The sequence below is a fragment of the Fringilla coelebs genome (genome assembly GCF_963513975.1).
Source record: "Fringilla coelebs genome assembly, chromosome: 12".
Taxonomy (NCBI): Eukaryota; Metazoa; Chordata; class Aves; order Passeriformes; family Fringillidae; genus Fringilla; species Fringilla coelebs.
The window spans coordinates 20362300-20385499 of NC_140038.1; the positions used below are offsets into that span (position 1 = coordinate 20362300).

General features: G+C 44.7%; 1 protein-coding gene across 2 annotated transcripts in view; it reads right to left on the reverse strand.

Moving 5' to 3' along the window:
- Window positions 1-23200, reverse strand: part of MEGF11 (multiple EGF like domains 11) — a 184150-nt gene that overhangs the window by 80941 nt on the left and 80009 nt on the right. For both annotated transcript variants that reach the window (XM_084213617.1, XM_084213616.1), the window contains exons 3-5: window positions 10123-10369; window positions 8078-8198; window positions 2932-3068 (exon numbers count right to left, since the gene is read on the reverse strand). In XM_084213617.1, the coding sequence (XP_084069743.1) occupies window positions 2932-3068; window positions 8078-8198; window positions 10123-10369 (505 nt within the window). The remainder of the gene's footprint in view (window positions 1-2931; window positions 3069-8077; window positions 8199-10122; window positions 10370-23200) is intronic.

Consider the following 23200-nt stretch of genomic DNA (forward strand, 5'->3'; position numbering starts at 1 on the left):
AAATGAGCTGCTAAGCCCTAGTTATGTTTCTTGTTTAATTTACATTGCTTTCTGCCTATCTGGGGAGATTCGTATTATAATATCCACTGAACTTTAATATGTACCATAATTATTTGGGTTGGGATAGGATAATATGGCTGTCACCTGTAGAATTAATGGAAGCAATTTCACAAAATATTAAACAGAAGGCAGCATGCTTAACAGATGAACTTAGTACATGCTCCTACATTTTTACCCACAATTTTCTTTTCTTACGGAATAATGCTGAAAAGTTTTTTAGGCTGTCCTCTTTGTTTTGGAACAATGATCACGTTTATGTAGCACAGACAAATATGAATAGCCTTTCAAAATGCACTAACCTGGAGATAAGAGCTACAAGTACAAACACAACAACAGGAGAGTAAATCTGCCCATATAGTTCTAATAAATGTGAGATTTATTCTGTTAAGATTCAATCTTTCGATTTAAGGGCAATATGGAAAACAAAGCTAAACCAGCATGTTCACTTTTCCTGTGAGCCACTCAATTCTGAAACACTCCATTCTCAGCTTCTAACTGTGCCTCTGCTATTATTCCTTTCCAGTTTGTGAAACACACATTTCCATGACAGATCCAGTCATTTCAGTGAACACAAAGCATCCTGCAGTTATTAACAGTGCTGCCAATTTCCTAGAGATTTAGTGCAGTGCCACTCTTGGAAAACAGGTAGGGAACAAAAGTGTGGCAATTACATTCACACAGACCTTTATGACCATTTCATCTCCACAGATATTTATCTAACTGTGTGTTATTACCATCTGCACATGATGATGAACTGGAGCATTATATAGTACTTATTGACAATTTTAAGGTGATAGTAGGTAAAATGTATTTATGTCTTTATTGCTGTTATTCACAGTATCTGTCATTATTAAGATTTTTTTCAATGCCTTGTAAAATGTTAAAGCAGGCAGTGTTTTGTTGTGCAGCAGATTTTCCTGCTCTCCTTTTTGCTGTGACACTGCAACAGCTGCAGGAGATGCAGAGGGTAAAACAGACTCTGAGCTAGGCTGGAGCTGCCTGGTCTGTCCCATTGTCTCTGTGGTGTGAAAACAAAACCAAGGAAAGCCACTCAGACCCTTTGAAGACCTTGTCCCTCACTGAACTCAGTGGGCCCCCAGGCAGGTGAGGCAGGTGTGTGCTCAGAACAAACCAGTACAGCCAGTACGAACCAGGGCTGCCCAGCCCCAGGGAGCAGCAGAACTGCAGCTGGATACAACAGACCTGAGGTTCCCCTCCCTATGGAAGGGCGATGAAAGGCTGAGAGATGAGCATGTTCTGATTTTCCAGGAACCCGTTGGAAAGGTGGGAAATTCTCAGCTAATCCAGTTTTACTCTGCTGCAGCAGAGCTTTCCTAACTGCCTGTTTACCTTTTCAATCCTCTTCTCATTCATCCTTTCACACAGCTGCATTTCTGCTCTCCTGCTTCTCCTCTCAGTGTCTTTTACTTCCCTGCTCTGGGATGGGGAAGGTGAGCCATTCCCAAGGGTTTTGCTTGGATGCAGAATGTGACCTTCCCTCACTTCTTTTCCAATCAGCAGTAAAATCCTCCTCCCATCTCCTTTCCTCATCCCCAACAGGATGCAGGCTGCTGGCTGGGAGCTCCCAACAGCTCCAACACTTGATTGGATTGATCCATCCACAGCCAGGAATCCATCAGGGTGGGCAAAAACCAAATGAGGAGAGCAAGAGAGGCTCTGTTGGCCTCCCCCAGCATGGCCAGCACTGGGAGCAGCTTGGGATTTAAGTCTGGTCCCCACTATAAAGGCCCAGGCTGCACAGCTGCCTCCTTCAGTGGAAAAGTCTCCACAAAGAGAAAGAGAAACAGGAATTATATGGTACCACATGTCTGGAAACAGTCTCCGTGGAGAATGGGGAAGAGAGGCACACTGATGCCTTCTCCTCTAAATTACTTGGAAATAATTAGTATTTCCTCCATATTCAACCCCATGCAAATCCTGACATAAACTCCAGAGCCCCCTCCAATTATAATTGTCCATAAAATGGAAACAGGGAAGCTCCATGTGTAATGGGGAGGAGCAGCCTTCTGACTCTCACACAGGGTTGAGGGTTGGATGCTTGTGCTCCAACAACATGCTGATTATTCAGTGAGGGCAGAGATGAGAAACTCCAGCTTTGTTGCATAAAAATATAATTGTAGCATATGTCAGTATCGAGCTAATAAAAAAGGGAATATAGAGGAGAAAGTGCTTTAGCACTGGTGAGCTGTGCATCTCTGCAAACCCTGGTGCCACAGGCCCCATGCAAAGTGCTCCTGAGAGCTGCTTTAACTGCACTTCCCAACCTTTGTTAGCCAGGATTAGCTGCAGGCTAAGCCAGCATGTGCTGCAATCCCTCATTGACTTTGCTGTGTAGTCATTTTGCTGAATCCATGACACCTTGGTAAAACAATATTATCATCTGCTCTGATCGATTCATGGGTGAAGGCTCTCGTTTATAAATTTTGAGGATTTATCACCTTTTGCTGGTGGCTGAGATGGATCAGTGCTACAGCAGCACACAAGAATGAAGGAGACATTAAACTGCAGCATTGCTTACTCTTGAGGATATTAATTTGTATAAAGATAGTTCATTTACATATCTTGTAAACATGTAATGCTCTCTATTAAATTTATCACTGTAAATATCTAAATTAAATTTAATCCATTAAATTTTAAAAGTTATATTAAAAACCCCTGTAAATGGAGAGCATTGCCAATAAAAAGTAATAACATTGCCACATTTATATTGCTTGAAGTGCTTCAGAAGGATGAACCTAATTGGAGCAATAGAGACATAACACCATTTTTCAGGGAGGAAGATTGTCCTAGAAGGGATATAAATATTGACAGTCCATGGTTAAAATGAAAGGCTTGGGGGTTGATTTTTACCTGTCTCCTATATAGCCAGCTGTACACAGGCATTTTCCTGTCACGGGGTCACAGTGCCCTCCGTTGTGGCATGGACAGTCCTGGCTGCAGTTAATTCCAAAGGTTCCAGGAGGACAAGGCTGTGCACACACCAGCCCCTGGTAAGGTTGTAGAAAGAGCAATATTTCAGTCAACATTCATAATACAATAAATTTCTCTATGCAGCTTGGAATTTTATTGTCCTTCTTGCTAAAACTAGATGTAAGTGTAGCAGCAATATTTTATCTGCATAAGATGTGCTAACGACAGTCTGAAAACTCTGCTACCACAGTAAATGCCTGCCTGGCCTGACTCCAGAAGGGATTTTTCTCACCACTGCACACTCAGGGATAATTCTCTTCCTTGGATCTCCCCCACAAACTGCAGCTGGGCTTGCACTGCCCCTTGAACAGCCACACGAAGATGTGGGAAAAGTTGAAGGCAACCAGAGAAGTCTGCAAAGCTGCTTTGTGCTCCTGGGGTTTTTGTGAAATGGCGAGCCTGAAAAGCTGTTGGCTCTCTGCTGCACAGAGAAGGTTTGGGAAGGAAGGGATTGTTGGAAGGTTTGCACTGGGAGAGTGTAGCTGTGATGGTTTTGATGGTCTCTGATGATCTCTCCTGTTCAGCCAGTCTCATTCATCCAACCCAACTGGAGGCTGGAGATTCCTCTACTGCCCTTCACACCCTTCACTCTGCTCCCTCTGCTCTCTCCAGCCACACATCCATCTCTCAAAGCAGCACAGAATGGATCTGTCAGAGCTTTGGGAAAGCCACTGGAACTTTGCAGTGGAATATCCACCTAATCCCTGAACAGTGACAGGATGCAGCATCCAGCATCCTCCCAGCTCCTTATCCCCAACCCTGGAGCCACATCTCAGTCCCTGACCTGCCTCAACTCCACATCCCATTTTATGCTCCCAGTCCTCTGCTTTCCTGCCTCTTTATTCCAGTCTATTCCAAATCCCTGTTGCAGCCTCCCTTTTAATCCTCTCCTCCACTCAGACCCAAATGCTCATCTCTGAGATGTTTCCTCCTTGCCCTCCCTGCTTACCCAGCCCTGGGGGTGAAGCAAAGCCAGACTGTCCCTGCTGTGCCCCTGGCACTGCTCACAAGCAAAGCAGCTCCCAGGTAATCCCTGCTCCAGCTGCTCAGCCCCAGGGCAGGGAATGCTCACCCTCGTGTGGGGCCGTGTCTCTGGAAAATTTACCTGCCAGTCTCCAGTGGCTTCCCCCCAGGTATCCCATAATGTCCCTGCCAAGTATCAAGGCCTTACAAGGATTTCCCCAGACTTTCTTAGAAGTTGTATGAATGTTTTTCTCCCTGTGAGCAAATATAAAGCCTGAGGCTGGCATCCAACTGAGGAACTTCAGCCAAAACAAGTCTGGCAGTGCTGGGATCTGAAGTTGTGGTCCTATAATGGAAAATGTTTGGCATCTGCAGCAAGTGGTGCTGCTGCCAGTGCCACCACAGTGCCCAGCGTGAGACAGAAACAGTGTCTGGCCACAGGATTATTTGGGTTTAATTTCGCTGTTTCCCTAAGCAAGCCCTGGGGCCTCTGGGTTTTGAACAAAGCACGTTATCAGACACAACTTATTCAAAATATAAACCAGGAATATAATGGCTGCTTTCACTCCTCGGGGCTCGGGAAGTTTAGCTGTATCAACAGCCCCAAAGTGAAGAGGCTGCTCTTCAATGTCACCATAAAACAGATACTTTGAGCCTTTCCCAACCAGGGCTATGTGACTCCTTGGCTGTAAAACAGACAGGTTGGCCTCAGTTCAAGAACTTTCAGATTACAGAGTTAAAAACTGGTGTCTCTGGACTTGAGTAATACACAGCACTATATATCTGAAAACCTAAGTGTCCATTTATCTTGATAATAAATACTTTCTCCCTTCATGTCTCAAAAGGAACAGGATTTCTATCAACAAATGATGAGAAAGCAATACTCTGGGAAGCATCCCCCTGGAGCCAAGAGAATCTTTAGCTGTACTTTCTGCATTAATATGTACTAAGGGAATTCAAAACATCCCTCTCTAGAGGATCAAATGTCAGACCAACATTTCCTGCTACTTATACATCTAATCAGCAAAGTTCACCCCATCAGCACCTTTTTAAGGCCCTGATCTCATCAGCTTCTGCTTTTGACATTGTTTGCTGTATTTTGTAGAACAGAAAAGATTTTTTCCCTGCTCCATTTTCTCAGACACCCCCCCGTTTAAAATCCGCAACAGAAAGAAAAATAGACAAAAATACAAATTTTGCTTCACAATGGCCAGAATTAATAGGAGAGAAGTGATGAGCAGAATGTGCTGTATTACCACAGCACCACCATGCCTTGGGAAGGGGGTCTGGGGCCAAACAGGAGGAGTTACCAGTGACAAATGTTCTGTCACATCAGGAAATACAGCTGCTTTCCTGAGCACAGAGATCTAGTCCTTCAAAAGGGCTTCTGAGAAGCATTGTAAATGCTAAATTAACTTCTCTCCCCACTTCCTGAGAGTGCTTGGAGAATTTAATATTGCAAATGAGAAAGATGTATAGAATTAAACCTGTAAATTGTTAATGAGGCCCTAAAGCAGCCACCCACTAAACTCCACAGCCACAAAGGCACAGAAGTGGAAAAAGCCCAACACTGTGGGATGCTGGAAGCCACGTTCTGTTGACTGCTCAACAATAGAGGCTGTTGGCCACCATCCTCCTGGTGAGGAACCCATGGGGCAGTAAAGTCCCACAGGACAACATCCAAGGAACTCCTGCTGCTGGGAGATTCAGCACTGGTGGGAGGAAAGAAATTACAAGTCATAAAAGAACCAGGCTTTGAAGATGGCAGATCCAAAGAAGAACCTCAGAACCCCAGAACTTCCTCCTTTAAAAGTCAACTCCTTCCCTTCCCCATCCCACCAAACCCCAAGGGAGCTGAGCTCCTGGTAATAAGCCAACCTAGGAAAGGATAAAAGTTGCAGCTCATCCAGCAGCAATAAAGTCCAAGTGGATTTGCACTTGTATAAATCTAGGGAGAATTCTCTCCTTCCAAAATGATGGTATATTCAATATATATGTGCAGTCTCAAGCCTAAAAATCAGCAAGTAAAATTCCTGGTGTCACAGAAATCCGTGGTGTGAAATAAAATGAATGCTGTCTAGCAATCCCATCTCGCCTGCTCCTTTACAGCCCCCTCATGTCTCACTTCCCAAACCATTCCAACCACCAAGAGTTAAAAATATAGCATGAAAACACACTTGTTATCTCTCTCTGTATGCTGAATTACCAGCTTTTCATTAAAACCCTGGAGAGACCCTTCATACTTAAAATCTCAACATTTACAAGCTGAGTGCTTTTACTTATAATTTCGGTTTCGTTCTGCAGAATACTTGATCTTTCTCTACAATTTTCAGTTATGCTTGTTTCAAACATCAATTGTTAACTCTAGGGTTCCTCCAGGGACAGAGCAGCCAACAACATAGTTTTCAGAAAAGTCTCTCTGGGCTCCTAAAAATGCATAAAAGAACTCCAGGCTGTAAGGAATTGGGCAGGACTGGGCCAGAATACAGCCACAGCTGCTGTGCAGTGCTCTGGTTCTTCTTCGGGTCTGTGCTGCATCCTAAAAGACATCTAAAAATTCCTCTTCTATTCTGCTATTCTTATTTGTTTAGTTATGGTTTAATTTTGAAAAGAGGAGAAAACTCCTGATAAAATACAAGTAAGGAAGAATACAGCAAAACACCTTAGATCCTGAGAAATCTTGGCATGCAGGAGGAGAGATGAAAAAAGTAATATTTTTATGTGAATCACTTTATTGATCACTTCTTGGGGGTAGTGCCAGAATGGACTGATAGCCCTCAGAAGCATGTGAATTGCTTTCCTGATGCTCCAGCACTCAAGGAAAGAACCTTTTCTTTGCTACCACTGGTTGCCAGGTGAGGGCAAGGGGCCATATTCATACTTCTGACAAGTTTTGCCTTTGTCATTTGAAATGGAATAACCTCATCACCACCCTTGCCATGATGGGTGGTGTTAGAGAGATTCCAGCTCTCTAGTTAGAGATATTTTCCACCAAAAATTAAGGACAGCAATGTTCTCCTACAGAACATTGTTACTGATGTACAGCAGCATCTCAGAGCTGGTGCTTTTGAACTCAAAGCAGTTGATGTATAAATGGAAAGGAACATAAACCTTTCTCAGCTTTTGTATGCTTGAACAGGTAGAGGGTCCCCATCAGAATTCACCGTTGTGTGATGATCTGCAGGGCTTTCCACGTAAAAATAAAAAATTCAGAGTACTTGCATGCTTTAAAATCCAGCAACTTTGCCAAGAGACTAATTGTCAGATACAGGAAAAATGCCAGGAAGTTTAGTACAGCTAAATGGGTTGAAGGCCTGTGAGACTTGGTATGCCCCAAGAGAGTTCATTATTACATTATTGATAAAGTTGAGGACTTTGAAATGCTTGGCATTGCTTTCATGACACGAAGGATTAAAGGTTAGGGCAGCTGTGTCTCTGCAGTGCAGGCCCTGACACAAGCAAATCTCTGGCAATCAATGGCAGTGGTGCCTGGGCAAGGCCACGACACTGAACTGTGCCCTGGGCTCAGCTCTGCTGCCTGCCTGAGCCTCGGATTCCTCCTGGCTTTCCCCTCTTCCCTGAAGGGGAACAGGACACTTTGTGCCTCTGACAGAGCTGAGCTGGGCTTTGAGCTTTCTGTCCTGTGTGAGGGCCCTGTCTAAGGCTGCAGGGAATATTCCAAGGAACAGGAACTCACAGACAACTCTCTTGCCTTGTGGCATGCTGTTGTTTTAAAACTCTGTGATGGCACCTACCAGTCAGAGAATCACAGAGCCACCAAGGCTGGAAAAGCTCCCCAAGATGATCAAGTCCAACCATTCCCCCTGCACTGCTAAGCCCACCACTAACCCCTGTCCCCAGGTGCCACACCCACACATTTCTGGACGCTTCCAGGGAAGGTGGCAGGTCCCAAAGTGGTGGCCTGTCTGTGCAGGGGCTGTGCACACCCAGCAAATGTGGTTCCAGTGTGGGAATTGTCAGAGCCTGGCTGGCACACATCAGCTGAGCCAGTGAACAATGAACACCCAGCTGCAGGCCCTGAGTGAGGAGCAGCAGTACCCACCATCCATCCAGCAGGACAGGAGCACTCCCCAGTGATGTGGTGACAAACCCCCCCGTTCTGGCAGGGGCAGCGCAGCTCGCACTGCGCTCCGTGGCTGCCGGGGGGACACAGCTCCTCGCAGCTTTGGGGAGAGAGAACAACAGAAACAGAGATCAGCTTGCAGGGAACAGCAATTGAGCAAAACACACAACACAGGTCATCATGGGAGTGCTCATGCAAATGATGAAACCTCAGTAAGGCTCAGCTGGCACTGCCAATTAGCTGAGATTCCTTTTATTTCTGCTGGGGTTGTTTATGTGCCCTGGATCCAGCCCTGTAAGGCTGATGCATGTGTGTGACCTTTCTGCATGTACCAAATCCCACCCATCTCCACAGGGAAACCCATAACCATTAAAATAACCCAGGAAAATATGAGTTGCAGGATGAAGCCTTCAATGTGAATTATATGACATGGCAATAAAAGAAGCTGCAAACAGAATAAAAGGATGGGATTAAAAGGCTTGAAATTCCTCCAGTCACTACTGAATGTTAACATTTGCAGTGTATAATGGACTGGCAAGGACTCAACATCATTTAAAGACTATTTAAGCTCATTGAGTCTCTCTCAGTACTCATGGGGGGCAATGTGGGGGTAATCCCTGCAAACCCAGTTCTCCTACATCTGCACATCAGAGCTTTCAGCATCGAGGTTCTGAAACTACAGGATGTTGTCCCCCAGCTGACTGTCTTCTGATGAGGATGTTCCTACAACAACAGGGGCTGGCCCTGCTGGGAACTGACTCCTGATGTGAAGGGGAACACTCCCAAGAGTAAGTGGAGTCCTTAGCAGTGAGTGCTGCCATGACTGAGGTCACAAGTCTAGGAGGAAACCAGGTACTAAATTAAATATTCACAAGGCCTATCACTTATTTATGAGGGTTAACTCTGTCCTTATTTTTTACCTTCCTCTTCATGCAGGTCAACAAATAATAATAGACTGCAAAAGTATTAACTCACCTACAATAGATCTCCCACCAAATTCAGTGACTAAATTCTCTTTTCCCCTTAAATAATTCTGAAAAGCATAATTACTTTTGAAGCTACTGAAAGATCTCTAATGAGAACTGATGTTACACTGTGGGCAATTTTAAACAAGAAACTATTGCTTGCTGTCCTAAAATTAATATGCAGATTTTGTGAATCCTACTGGTAAACTTTCCGTGTGGTGGATGGGGATTTAGCTACATGATTCTCGTTAAAGTTAATAGGAGTCACACCGCTAAATCCCTGCTCTCTGTGCTTAAAATTTACCCCCTAGATACTAAGCTGATATAGTTAACAGCAATGCTTTCTCAGTTAGATTGAAAGTCAAATAAATTGGGGATGGAAAAGTCCCATTTGATGCTGCACTGGACTGCTAATGAGGAGAGAGTCCAACTGCTTATCAAAACTCCACCGTAATTTGGATTGTATTCAAATTCTGAAATTAGGAACAGGTAGAGTTGTTGTACAAGTTGGAACATATAAATTATTTTTAAGCTTCTTTTAGCACTATATTTTATTTTAATAGCATGGAATCATAGAACTCCAGGACGGTTTGCGTTGGAAGAGACATTGAAGCCAGATCCAACTCCCTGTCATGGGCAGGGACGCCTTCCTCTACCCCAGGCTGCTCCAAGCTCCATCCAACCTGGCCTCGGACACTTCCAGGGCAGCCACAGCTTCTCTGGGCAACCTGTGCCAGGGCCTCCCCACCCTCATAGGGAACAATTCCTTTTCAACATCCCATTTATCCCCGTTTAAAGCCATCACCCTTTGTTCTACCACTACACACCCTTGTCCTAAGTCCATCTCCAGGTCTCTTTGAAGGCTCCCTTCCGGGACACAGGTATAACCAGCAGCAAGAGCAGAGGTTCCCTTTATCCATTCTCTCTGAACTCCCGTTCCATGATTTCTACAAAGGCCAGTGTATAACAGGGTGTAAACTCTGCCAGTTACTCCTCGCGTTACACGCGTCCGACCCAAACCAGTTCGAGGCAGTCCCAGCGCGCTCCTGCCGCACTTACAACACGCCGGTGTATCCGGGCGCGCAGTGGCACTCTCCGGTCTGGTGGTCGCAGGTGGCGCCGTGGTGGCACTGGCACTGGAAGTGGCAGCCCTTGCCGTAGGTGCCCGGCTCGCAGAGCTCCTCGCAGCGCCAGCCGCGGAAGCCGTCGGCGCACACGCAGGCACCCGTGATGGGGTTGCAGAGCGCTTCGTTCTGGCACTGGCAGCGGTTGCTGCAGTGGGGCCCCCAGTGCTCGCTGTCACAGCCTGCGAACGCACACGGAGTGACCGCGGGGCACGGGGGCTGCCTCACCCCACAGCCCCGTGTGCACCTCGGCCAGAGCCTTCCAAAGCAACCCCGGCTCCCAAACTGCCCCCCGACCCGGCTTTAACATCTGCCCGCCCCGGCCCCAGCTTCAGCATCTGCCCACCAGACCCAGGTTCAGCATCCCCCCAGACCCAGGTTCAGCATCCCCCCAGACCCAGCTTTAGGATGCAAGGACACAATGGCACCACTGTTATACCTAAAGTTGAGGACTTGTTTAACACCTTATTGGATCAGGCCTGAAATCTTTTAATATCCTGTTTCTTAGTGCTCTTAGATTGCTGGAAGGAATGAATTTATAGTGGAATTAGATGCAGAGGGTCACATCCTGCCTGCAGTGCACTTAATGGCAGGTGGTGCTGCCAAGCAAATCCTGTCGATTTAATAATGTCATCAAATATTGTTTCTTTGTTATGTTCCCATAAGATAACATACAAGATAATCTAAAGAAAGCTTTCTCCTTGGTGTTGTTTTCTGATTTATTTATTTATTTATTTATTTATTTATTTATTTTCGTTGTCTGGACTAAGTAGATGGGAGGAAATCACACTGGAGACAGGACGTCCTGAGGCTGCCCAGGCTCAGGGATGAAGGTATGGAGTGAAGGTATCAGGTAATTCCTGTGCTAATAACAGCAACACAGAAGGACCCCAAACCCTCTGGCCACTGCCATGGAGAGGAAGTTCCCTATGGAATACTTTAAGGCACAGGGAGAACCCTCACGTGATAATCCTGCCTGGTCCCTTCTCTTTTGAAGAGCATGTGGAGGATGGGAGGGGGAAATCAGCCCTACAGGAACAGTTTCTCCTGATTTGCTCTTGAAACAGCACCTGTACATCACCTCTTTGAGCTGCATGCACTGAACAGAGCTCAAGCAAACACCGGAGGTGAAGATTTCCTCAGCAAAAAGTCTGCAGGAAAACAAGGGTTTCTTCAGCAGCCCTACCCTCTGCTTACAGCCTATAGCTGTGGCAAGGATCAAGAAAATCCTCATCCTATTCAGAGCAGGCTACTGGGAAGGACACAGTTACTGATGGCTTTCCAGGCACAGCTGGCTGTGCTCAGAACTGGTTTCAATTTCACCACCAACCCACTGCCAGGCAGGAAAGGAGAGCGGAATCCCAGCAACAGGGCTGTCTTCACAAACTCTTTTATTTGCAAACATGGAAACTAATCCCAGGTGACACAGGCTGCTTCTCAGCCCTGGATCTGTTTCCAGGATTAGTGAGGCAATGTAAAGCTCACTTAAGCCTGTGCTTTTGTCCTGGAAATTTCATAGCCCTCTCCTTCTACAGTACTTGGCTATAAAGCCACACTGAAAAATTGCTTCTATCCAGTAATTTTGGCAATATTTTTATTTATTATCCCTCATTTTGAGAAGGAGGATACTCATTGGTCAATGTGAGGATATCCAGCAGAAAAAGAAGACAGCTCTTAGTTAATTTGCACTGCTGATTACCAGTTTACAAATTTGTGTGTCTTGAGCAAGTGTTAAAAGCCGAAATAAACCCCCAGAAGACAAATCCAAGGTCTCCAAAAGATCTGCAGGGTGTTAGGGGATGCAGGTGCAGAGGATTCATGTCCTGCAGGGAGCAGAGCACACCATGTCCCCCTGTGCACGATCCCACTCGTGCCTCATCCCGGATCCTTTATTGCTTTGCCTCACTTCCCCCCAGCTGTAAACAGGGCTGATAGCTCCTCTCTAACACCACTGGGAGCCAAGCAAACAAAATCTTACTCTTTATAAGACTTAAATTATTACTGAGAATCTGTGGGAAGAGATGATCTATCTTTATTTCACATAGACACTTGCTAAGGCTGTGCGAGCCTTCTGGGGCAGGGAGCAAAGCTGCTGGAGCTGCTGGAGTTCCCCAGCAGTTTCCATTCCAGAAACACTGATTTGTTTTCTGCACAACTTGAACATCAAGGGATGCAGTTCTGCACCTCCATAAAGGACACAAACCTGAACCACACAAGCACAGCTGATGTCCCTCAGCACAGCAAAGTGGAGTTCAGGGATCAAACTGCACCCTGTGTGCTCTGGGGATTGATTCCTGCCTTCCCACACCTCACATCAGAGCCCCAACTGCAGACTGTGGCTTCTTCTGAGCTGATACAGCTCCAGTTGCAATTAATTTCCCTAATATGAATAAATAACAGTCATTACAAGATATGATTCTATCCTTGCACTTTCATGTCTCAGGTGGATGCTCCAAGCATCTGATTTGTCTGATGGGTTTCTGTTTTTCACTTTGAAAGGAAGTGAAGGAAAAAGAAAACCATTTGTAGGAAGGGAAAACCATTTCCCATCATTAGTTCAAGCATCTTGTTTCAACTGTACAGTGCCTGCCCCAAGCACAGCTCCTTTTCTGCAAGTCCCTCCTGTTTGAACACTTATTTACGAGCAGTATTTGGTCACGTTTGCTTCCTCCCTGTAGCAAATTTCACCCCACAATCTCACCAAAGGGAATTCAGTGAAATTTGTTAGCAATATATCAGTGTAAAATCTGGATAATGAAATTTCATCCTCACCTGATTTTTTACACTGCAGTAACCTCCCATGAAAATAAGATCTTTGCTGCTCAGAGTTTACCGGTTGCTGTTGCTTTTCATTCCCCTTTCCTCTAAGTCCCACATTGCAGTGACTCCAAGGACTCCAATGACTGTGGAGTCATTTCACTGGAACATGGTGTGATATTTATATAATGATATAATGATAACTCTGAGATCTGCACTGTGGGCACTTCTGTACCTTTATCAAGGTAGATACAGGAATGATAAGCTAAAATCCAAGTACTTATTCATACAATTAACTCCATGGAGCTCAGCAGGCTCGCTCAGGTGTGAGACTAATTGAGTGTGTAACTGACTACAGGACTGGGATCTAGTAGCTCCTGGTAGAGAATTATAAAACACAAGAAGCAAAAGACTTCAGCAACCAAAAGGTATTTTTTTTCTATACATCAGTGTGGCAAATCCTGGCTGGTGTGTGACGGTGACTCCGGGTTCTGGGACAGAGACAGAGAGCAAAGCAGGTGCAGAGCCACGGGATCCTGCTGCACTTTGGGATCATCAGCAAGTCCTCCCATGAACAAGGAGAGACCATTTTAAACCCCAGCCCCAGCCTAGCACAGTCTGATCCTGCTCTTGTTGATTGCCTCAGTGAGTTACTGTAATAGAGATAAATAATAACAGCAACAACGTGTGAACAGAGAGCTGATTAAAGCTCACACGAGCGCTCTGCTGTAAATGCAGATGCCATTAAAAATGTCAAAATGATACAGAGACTTTAACCAGACCATCAATAAGGAAAGCAACCTGAGAGAGGTGATGTCAGGGAGGTACAAATGCTCCCCTTAGCTGCATGTGGGGATGTCAATACCGTGAGGGATGAGGCTGAAACAGCCCCTGTTCTCCTGGGAGAAGCTACATTGAAGGGAAGCGCCATATTTCAGCTACGTGCCCACATTCCCTGGCAAACGTGCTAACTTCCTCACTTTTTCACCTTTGGAAATGTGACTGGAGATGAGCTGTCACCAGTAAAAATGAATGTGGCTCTGTGAGGGATGAAGCTGGGTGCCCAAGCACAATCACACTGGTGTGCACAGGGTGCTGTGACAGGGGAGGGATTCTCTCCTCAGAGGAGACTGGTCAGAGCAGCACCAAGAGTTTTCCTTCTATTGTCATCTCTTCTCCCACACTAAACCTCAATTCCTTCCTGAAGTGAGGGCTAACTCCTGCAGGCTCTGCAAATAGAATCATCAAATCCTAGAATCCTTAAGGTTGGAAAAGACCTCAAAGATCACCAAGTCCAACTTCAACTGAACCCCCCCATGCCTACTAAACCATATCAGGAAGTGCCACATCTGCTGGTTTCTGAACCCTTCCAGGGATGGTGGCTCCACCACTCCCCTGGGGAGCCTGTTCCAGCATGCTTAGCCACTCCTGCACTGAAGAAATGCTCCTGCTGTGGCTGTGCATGGCATCCTGTTGGCAGCTGTGTCCTGGTAAATAGACACTGAGGGCACAGGGGAAGTGCTCCTGTGCCCTCCAAGGGCTGCTTATCCCTGTAGGGCTGATGAGGGAATTGCTGTGTTCTGGGTCAATAGGGAGACCCAGTGCAGCAGCACAAGTCAGGCACAATGAAGCAAACACAGGAGTTTGAAAAGGTAACAAATGAATAAAAGGACTCCCAAGGAAGGGGTGACATTTGTGGAGTGACTTATCCCAACGAGAGAGGGTCAAAAGTGCTATTCCAGAGCTTTTCTATCACTGCACACACACCATTCATATGAAAACAGAATCTTCTATCACAGCAGCACCACTACCTGTGGTCTCAAGGTCTGAGTTTATTCTGCTCTCAGCATCAGCCTCCCTCTGGCTCTTTTATAGCCAGGGCCAGTTCTGTATTGCAGGTCTGCAAAGTCAGTGGGATGTTCACAAGCATCCCGCACAAGGCACAGCTGAAAAAACCCAGTGTCTGATTTCCTTGGCCCAAGGACTCAGGACCATATTGGGCTGATGGGGAACTTCCATTAACCCACACTTTAAAGCAGCTTTCTACAAATTTGCTACAGCACAGAACGTGCTCATATTCGATAATCAATATTCTGGAATATTTCCAAATTCAGTTTGTAATGTTTAAATGAGATACTAGCTCTTAAAAATGCAAACAGGAAATAAAACTAACTTATTAAATCTAGGAGGACATGGTTTAAGAGAGATTATTTTAGAATTTACTTTGAAATTAGGACTAGATTCTCCTCTTAATGTAACCGTAGTGTTGTAAAGTGATTCTGTGCATACAAATTGAGGTGAAATGTGGATTTAGCTCTGGGTGGGGTTTTTTTTGTCTAATTCAGTTTTGGAATCTGATGGTTGACCCAGCTAATGTAAAGCAGGCAAAGAAACACCAAAAGGTAAAACATATATTTCCTGACTATAATGAAGGATAATTTAAAATAATCAGTTAGGTTTTTATCCCCTGCATTTTATTCAGCAGAATTACAGCCCTGTGTTGAGCTGGGTCTGTTCCCTGCACAAACATGACTCCTTTTGGGACAGTTCAACACCTTTGCAAACAGCAGACAAGCAAAAGGTTTGGAACAAGGTCCATGAAAAGGGAATTCCCCTACAATGACACCTCCCAGCACTTCATGCTGGCTCTGAGCAGAGCTGAGCCCTTCAAGTGACACCAACACACTGCTAAAGGCATGAGCCAGGTCACTGACAGGTCACTGATCACCTGCTGATCTACTTGATTCCAGCCCAAAAAACCTCATAAGACTGATCACCCTTGGAACGTCCAACACATGTCAATAACACTCAAAATAACCCAAATTTATAAAAGTGCCCTTCAAAAATGTTTAATCTCTGTGCAGTAAGTGGCCCACAAGGAGGGTGCCAGCCCTGTGCTCTCAGTCCATCACCCACGTGTCAGGGCTTTGCTCTGTCCCTGCTGATGAACCACCTGAACATCAGCCTGATGACACTCTTGAAGAGATTTTTCTTATTCTTCATTTGCTTTCATTTGGTTCCCCAAAGCAAACAGGGAGCATCCCATGTAAATAAGCCATTTGACTTACGGAACTGGTGTCACAAAAATAAAATGTCAGATGAAAGGCTGGAAGGACAGCAGTAATTCAGTACTTGAACCTATGAATTATGATATTTTCTTTAATTATGTGAGCACAGGGTACCCTGGCACTGGCTGACTTCTGAGCTTGTAGCTTTGCAGCCTTAAGGTTCCCAATCCCGGATTCCTTTTATCTCCAAAGCCAGACTTTCAGTCACAGCTCACACAATTATAATGAAGAAAATGCCAGTCTCAGTGTTTACCACTCTAAGACTGCCCAGAGAATGTATTTTGCATATGTAAATATGCATTTGTGTATCCACCCAAAAGGAAAACCCCTGGGGTTAATCTGAGGCTGGCAGGACTTGCAATCAGTCTCATCCTCCCAGTTTATGGATCAGTCTTCATCAGGTAGAAATGGAAAGCTGGGAAGGAAACATCAGCTGATTTTTCCCAAAATGAATAAATTATTACTCACAGGAAGAAATCAACTTCATTTTGTTTAGGTTTTTTTTTTTTTTCCCTTTCTTAAGGACAGGAGAACAGATTTTCATCCTTCAAGAAAGATTTTGCTGATTCTCTCTGAAGTTCCTGCTCTGAATCAGATACAGAACATGTGGCTGATTGGGTCCTGATTTAATCTTGGATGATGATCTCATTAGTCACTGACTCTCTAACATGTGGTACCTAACTCAGGCTCAGCAGTTTAGAGACCCTGCAGTTTATTTAGTATCCTCTGAGGAAACATTTGCTTTCCAAAGTAATTCTTGTTTAAAGAACATTCCTCTGGTATTCTGCAGAATGCTTACAACAGTTACCTAGCTGAGGTTTGTCTTTTGGATAAATGAAAACAAAACCACTCCAAGTCAAAGAAAAGTTAAGTATTTGGATGTCAGCCTCATCAAATCCTGTAATGAACTCAATATATTTTGGAACCAGTAAGAAGGAAGAAACAACTTCTACTCCTGACAGATATTGAAGTGTGGCGTTTACAGAATTTCTACTAAGAGTTATTTTGACAGACGCTTCAAAAGAAGTGAAAATTAGAACATTAAAAAAACCTGAGAATATTTCCTATTTCTTTTTGTAGAAATTACTGCTCTGTTTAATGAGCCTTTAACTCTACTGACACTCTGGATCTTACAAGGAGTTTAAAATCATGAAACGCTTCATAAGGGAGCGACAACATTCTATACAACACTGGCAGCTTGTCTTCTCATTATAATTTTTGTGGAGAAGATGCTGCATTCTTTAAAATGTTTTTTTTTTTTTAGTGTCATATTAATGGGAAGCAAAGTCTGTTCTTTAATTAGAATTTTACTGTGGTGAATTAAAAAATACATGGGCAGAGTATCAAGAGTCTAATAAAACTAAATGAAGATACTATCTTTCCTCTGTATGAAACCCAGCAGTCTTTGCTCTGGCAAAACTTCCATCAATACTTCATTATTATTGTCTAGGACAGGCTTGCAATAATAATATCTGCAAGTAACTTACTTCCAAATTCAGTCTTCCAACTGGGTAAAACATTCTCTCTCAACATCTGTAATGGACTTTGGATGTTTTCATTGACTGGGTAATGAAATTTTCTGGCAATGCCTCTGCACAGAAGTAAAATCAGTTTTGCCTGCAAGAAGGGGTAGAAGTACACTGGATATGCCTAAAACACTGCAGGACAGGGATAGGGAGGAGATGCAGCCTTCAAGAAGTTAGTGTTGGAGGGGCTCAGGGGTGGTGGCAGCAGAGCTGCTCAGAGAGGCTTCTGACCCTGGAGATTTGGAGCTGTTGGCACAACAGCAGTGCCTGGTGTGTAAAAGCCACATGCGATATCCACACAGGCTCCTTCCTACTCGAAATAATCTAAGTAAACAGCCAAGGCAGTTGTGGGAGCAGAAGCAAACCCTCCCCCCCAGGTTCAGTAATTCCAGCTGACTTTGATGCAGTTTGGAGCAGACCCACAGGGACACTGGGAGCTGCAGAAGGCTGCCCAGGCTGGCTGCCCTTCAGTCACATCCTCCCCAGCTCCTGCAGCTGGCCAGGACAACTTCATGCTTCACCTGGGGAATCCAGCATGTGGAAAGCAACCTGATCCAACCCCTGGAGTCACCTTTCCAGCCTGTGTGACTGCAGGGGATCGAGCAGGACCAACACTGCCCTGCCAAGCTCTGGAGACGCGCTCAGCTCCTTGTTTTTCACAGAGCACAAAGCCAGCCTTGCTGAAGGTCACCCTGCTGATATTTTGCCAGATAGGCAATATCTCTTTATTTGCAGTTAAAGCAGTGCTTAAAGGAGAAAAGCCTCTTGTCACTACAACAAGGGGTAGAGGATGTTCCTTCTCCCTGTCCTTCCTATTCAGGGATGTGTCCCTTCTCTTGCAGCTGCTGAGCAGAGGGAGCAGAATTGAGACCTGGATTTGCTGATCAGGATTGGCTGAGCAATGGGGAAAATCAAGAAATGGATATGGAAGAAATGCTGGATCCACCTCAACAGCTGCAAATTGTACCATCAAGTTTCCCCTTCAGGGGGATGGATAAGCACATCCTTCATGCATAACATAACTCACAGCCCTGACTCATCAGTCATTTTTAAGATGGTCAATAAGCGATTTATTTTATTGTGTTGATACTAAAACACAAAGTAAACACTGTGGATTGTTGTATTTGCTTTTATTTCCAATAGTGTAGCTAGAGAGTAAAAAGAATCACTTATTCTCTTTGCTACAATTACCTCCAAATGACTAATCATAGAAACCTGGAATGGTTTGGGTAGGAAGGGACCTTAAAGAACTTGTTCCACCCCTGCCATGGACAGGAACACCTTCCACTATCCCAGGTGGCTCCAAGCTCTGCCCAGCCCAGCTTTGGACACTCCCAGGGATCCAGGGGCAGCCACAGCTGCTCTGGGCACCTGTGCAAGGGCCTCACCACCCTCCTAGGGCAGAATTCCTTCCTACCATCTAAGCAAAATCTCTTCTCTTTTAGTTTAAAACACCTCCTCCTTGTCCTATCACTGGGTCACCTGTGCCCTGCTCTTCAACTGAACAATATCAGCTTAAAGGATGTTCTGCCCCAGCAACTGAATCTAGGAAAAATCTTACCTTTTCTAGTGTGAATTCTGTTACTTACAGACATTCAGAGAGAATTAGAGCAGCAGAAAGCCCAGTGGCCTTTGAAAAAGGGGTGTCTTTTATATCTAAAACAGTTCAAAGGCTTACAAAAAGCTGTGTGCAGGTATCCACACCAGCTACTTGCTGTTCTCTTTTCTTCTGGGCATACTTGAACCTTCACATGGCTCTTTAATGTTACCTAATGTCTTCAAGATATCTTAAATACACTGCTGCCTTTCTCTTATAAACCATTAATAGTAATGTCCCTTTCAGGCACAGAAAAAGAAACAGTTTTGTAAAAAAGTCTTGCCCTGTGTGACCCAGTAAAAACTGGAACGTTCACTCATCTAAACACATTGTGAGACTCAGCACAGTTGCTGCAAACCTTTCTGATATTTATCAACAGAAAATAGCAAGTCTGAAACTACTGGCGGGAAAAAAAAGCAAAAATACTGAAATATTAGAATATGACACTCCCTTTTCACATCACTCAGGCAGAGAGACGTGGGATGTGCTGTTAATAAAGAGATAATCATGAGGCAGACCAATACTGCATAGCAAAAACACCAGGAGCCAAAGGCTGCATGTCCCTGGGTGTGTTGGGAAAGGCAAAGGACACAGAGCCCAGCATCAGGAGAGGTTTATGCCAGAAAAAGCCCAGCGTCCCTAGAGCAGCTCCTTAGACTGCACCAGTGCTGCAGCTCTCCTGCACCACTTCTTTAGGATGCAAATGCTGAGAAAGCAGAGCAGCCTCAGCAAGCAAAGCACCGGCCCCGAGTGCTGGGCAGAACATTAAGGCACCTCTGCCTATGGCCCTTCAGCTTCCTTTGTCCACCAGTGGGGTTTGGGTTTCCTTCTGGAGAGCCAGGCAGGAGAGGAAAGTCTTGTCTCATAAATTACTGAGATTGGATGTCTAAACCTTGGTATTTTATTTTGACTTCCCAACATGTTCCAATGTTGTTCACAGAAGCGTAAATTAATGCCAATTTCTAAAGCAGAAGTTGCTCTAAACTGGGAAGTGAAACTTTTTTGTTATGATGTTAAAAACAGACAATTCTTAAACTGTTTTACATTCTGAAAAACAGGCTGATCAAAACTGTTCATGCTCACAATCAGTTAGGGGTGTACTGAGCTGAAATGTTTTGACAAAATCCCAGCCATATGGAAGCCGGTGCTTTCGGAACAGTTTCCCCATTGTGGATTCCTGCATTAAGCCATCAAGTGTCAGGCAGGCAGAAACACGAAATCATCACTCCACATGTTTTTCCTCATTGTTTACAAACAACCTGGTTGTGCCTGCAGCATTCTCCATGGGTCAGCCTCACAGAAACCAGGACAATCCACACAGCAGCTCCACTTCCCAGGCTCGGGGTGTCAGTTCCTGGGGGTTCAGCTGCAGCCCAAGGAATTGTGGAACAGCTTCACCCCGGGATTAATTTAATTTCTCTGCTTTTTAGTGACAATTGCCACTGACAAGGAAAAAGCAAAACAGACACGTGACTTCCTGGCTGGATGGCAGCGGGGAAGTGAATGGGATTTTGCTGGAAGAGAGCACAGCACCTGTGCATTAAAGGTCTTAAATGCCAGACTCCCTTAAAGGTTCAGATCTCTACATTCTCCTAGTGGCAGCAGAGAAATACCTTAAAAAAATCACAGGGAAAAAGAGGTTGTGTGATGAGACCATCACCTAGATTGTCCCTGGCCATGCTGCACAGTGCCATCAGCAGCACCTCGGGCTCACCCCAGTGCCCTTTGCAGCCAGGGAATTTCTTTCCATCATCTGTAATCATCTCTGATAAGGGCTGGCCTCTGTGGGTTAAGTGAGTGCCATCTGGAAAATGACACTGATTCCACAACTTTGCTGCTTCCTTGGCTAAGAAAGGTGCCCTGCTCCCTGCAGAACCTCAGAGCAGAGCAAACACCAAACCCCCCAAATATTAAATGATCAATGAGCAGAAGGAGGCACGAGCCCACAACAGGAAGCACCCAGGGAAATGCTGGATGTTCCTGATGCCTGTAGGATGGTGACTGTGTGGTGGGTGGTGATTTAGGAATGCTGCTGACACACATGCACAAATCTGATGACACAGGAAATTAGCATCCGTTCCTCTCCCCCTGCTTCAGAAGAATTACTAAATATAGCTCACTCTTTAAATATTAAGGATATCTGCAGAATGTTGTTGTTTTTGAAAGGGTTCTTTCCTGACTGGATTTTCCTCATCAGGCTTAGTAATCAAGTAGTTTTATTTGGAATGGATAATTATTCGTTGAGTGATTAATTATTCAGAGTACATTACTAAAGAAAATTCAAAGTATGCTGGTGTAATAAAAAAGTGAAAATATGCAACTATTTGGGTTCTAAACTGTGCAATAAGAACAGAACATGTAGGGTCTGTAGGTATGTAAATGTGGTTTTGCACATTTAACAGAATTGCCTCCATCACCAGAGTCCCATGCAAACACTGATTAATTCTCAGGGTCCATCTATGACCTGGAAAATGTATTTAATCACCATTTCAGAGAAGGGAAACTGAGACAATCAAATTACATTAAACTACAAAACTCCCCAGAAAGGAAGTGATAGCACTGAGATAGGACAGCTCCAAGATCTAAAGTGTCAATTTATGCTCTAAGTACCTTGTAGTATATTTTTTCACTACATTTATAGTCCTGTGCTGAATTAAACAGATAAAAAATGACTCTTTAATGTATACAGAGATTAATTAATAAAGTATTCCTTCTGTTTCTCATCAATAGCAGTGTTTAAAAAGTGGAAAGTTGATTCAAAGAGCATCCCTGGGATGCAAACTGCAGTGGGATGTGGCTGGTGCAGGACTTGAACATCCTGGGGAAGGAACCCAGCCCCTCTGTCCTGCTCAGCCAGGGCTGGGACACTGAGTGACACTTCCTGGGATTCTCCCTCCTGGTTTTCCAGGTCCCAGCTCCACCACTCTCTGCAAGGAAATCTGGGATTCTCCAGAGTTGTTTCTCTCCATTTGCTTCCATCCCCATTAACCCTGACAGTGTTTCTTACAGACCTGTTCTGATCTTCTCCCTCACTTGCTCTCTAACAAACCAAACCCAAGTTACACAATATTTGCTGCAAAATTTTCCATAGACTGTGCTGGGCCCTGGAAGGTTTTGTTTCCCTGCTGATTGCCACCGTTGCACAATTGGAATTTTTGCAAGGCAAGGGATCCAAAAGGCAGTAAAACTCCACAGACAGAAACTGCTGGAGTTTCTTCAAGTATTTGTTAATTAAAATTGTTACAAGTAAATGAATTAAGTTCATATTGCACCAGAAGGACTTGCCCTTACAGAGACCTCACAGCCAGCAAAAGGGGGAAATTGTTCTGCAACTCCCATCTATGCAGTCTCCTCTTTTTGGCACAGCCTTAATTTCTGTCAAACTAAAAGAATTCTAACATTTTCTGTCAGGGAGCTGGTGTAAAACTTGAAGAAGGCTTAAAAAAACCTCTACTGTTGACTCATTTCACTCATTCCTAGGCAGATCTGAGAGAAAGAAGATTGAAAGCAACATTATAAGCCCAAGAATTATCCTTGACTCTTGAAAGGCGCACAAAATTAAACTGAGGGATCAGGATCAAGGTAGTGGAAATTATTGGGTCTGTGCACTTAAAAGCTGAAGAAGGTGACTTCCCACAGAGACTTGAGAACACAGGTGCACATAATTTTAAAAATCTGCATTTTTAACCTTTCAAATTTGCTAGCAAAGCAAGGAAGTTGTTGAGAAACTGCAGTAAACATGGCAATTCAATCAGCTCCTTCCAGAGTCTACCTCACTACTCTGTGATTCCTCAACACAGCAGGTCAGTGGATCACAGAACGACTCCTTGGGAGCAGCTGAATGGGGCTGGAGGCAGCACAGCAACATTTCTTTAGGGACTGCATAAAAAAAAATCTCTGAATTCCCAGCTGTGGTGGCTCTGGCCACCAATGGTCAGTGCTGGAAACCAATGTCCTGGTCCCTGCTCCTTCCTAGGAATGCAAGAGGAGCTGTGGAAAGAGCTAAAGCCAACTTTCTAGCAGCAGTCTGGGAAAAGATTCAAGTTTTCCAACTTTGGTATCAGT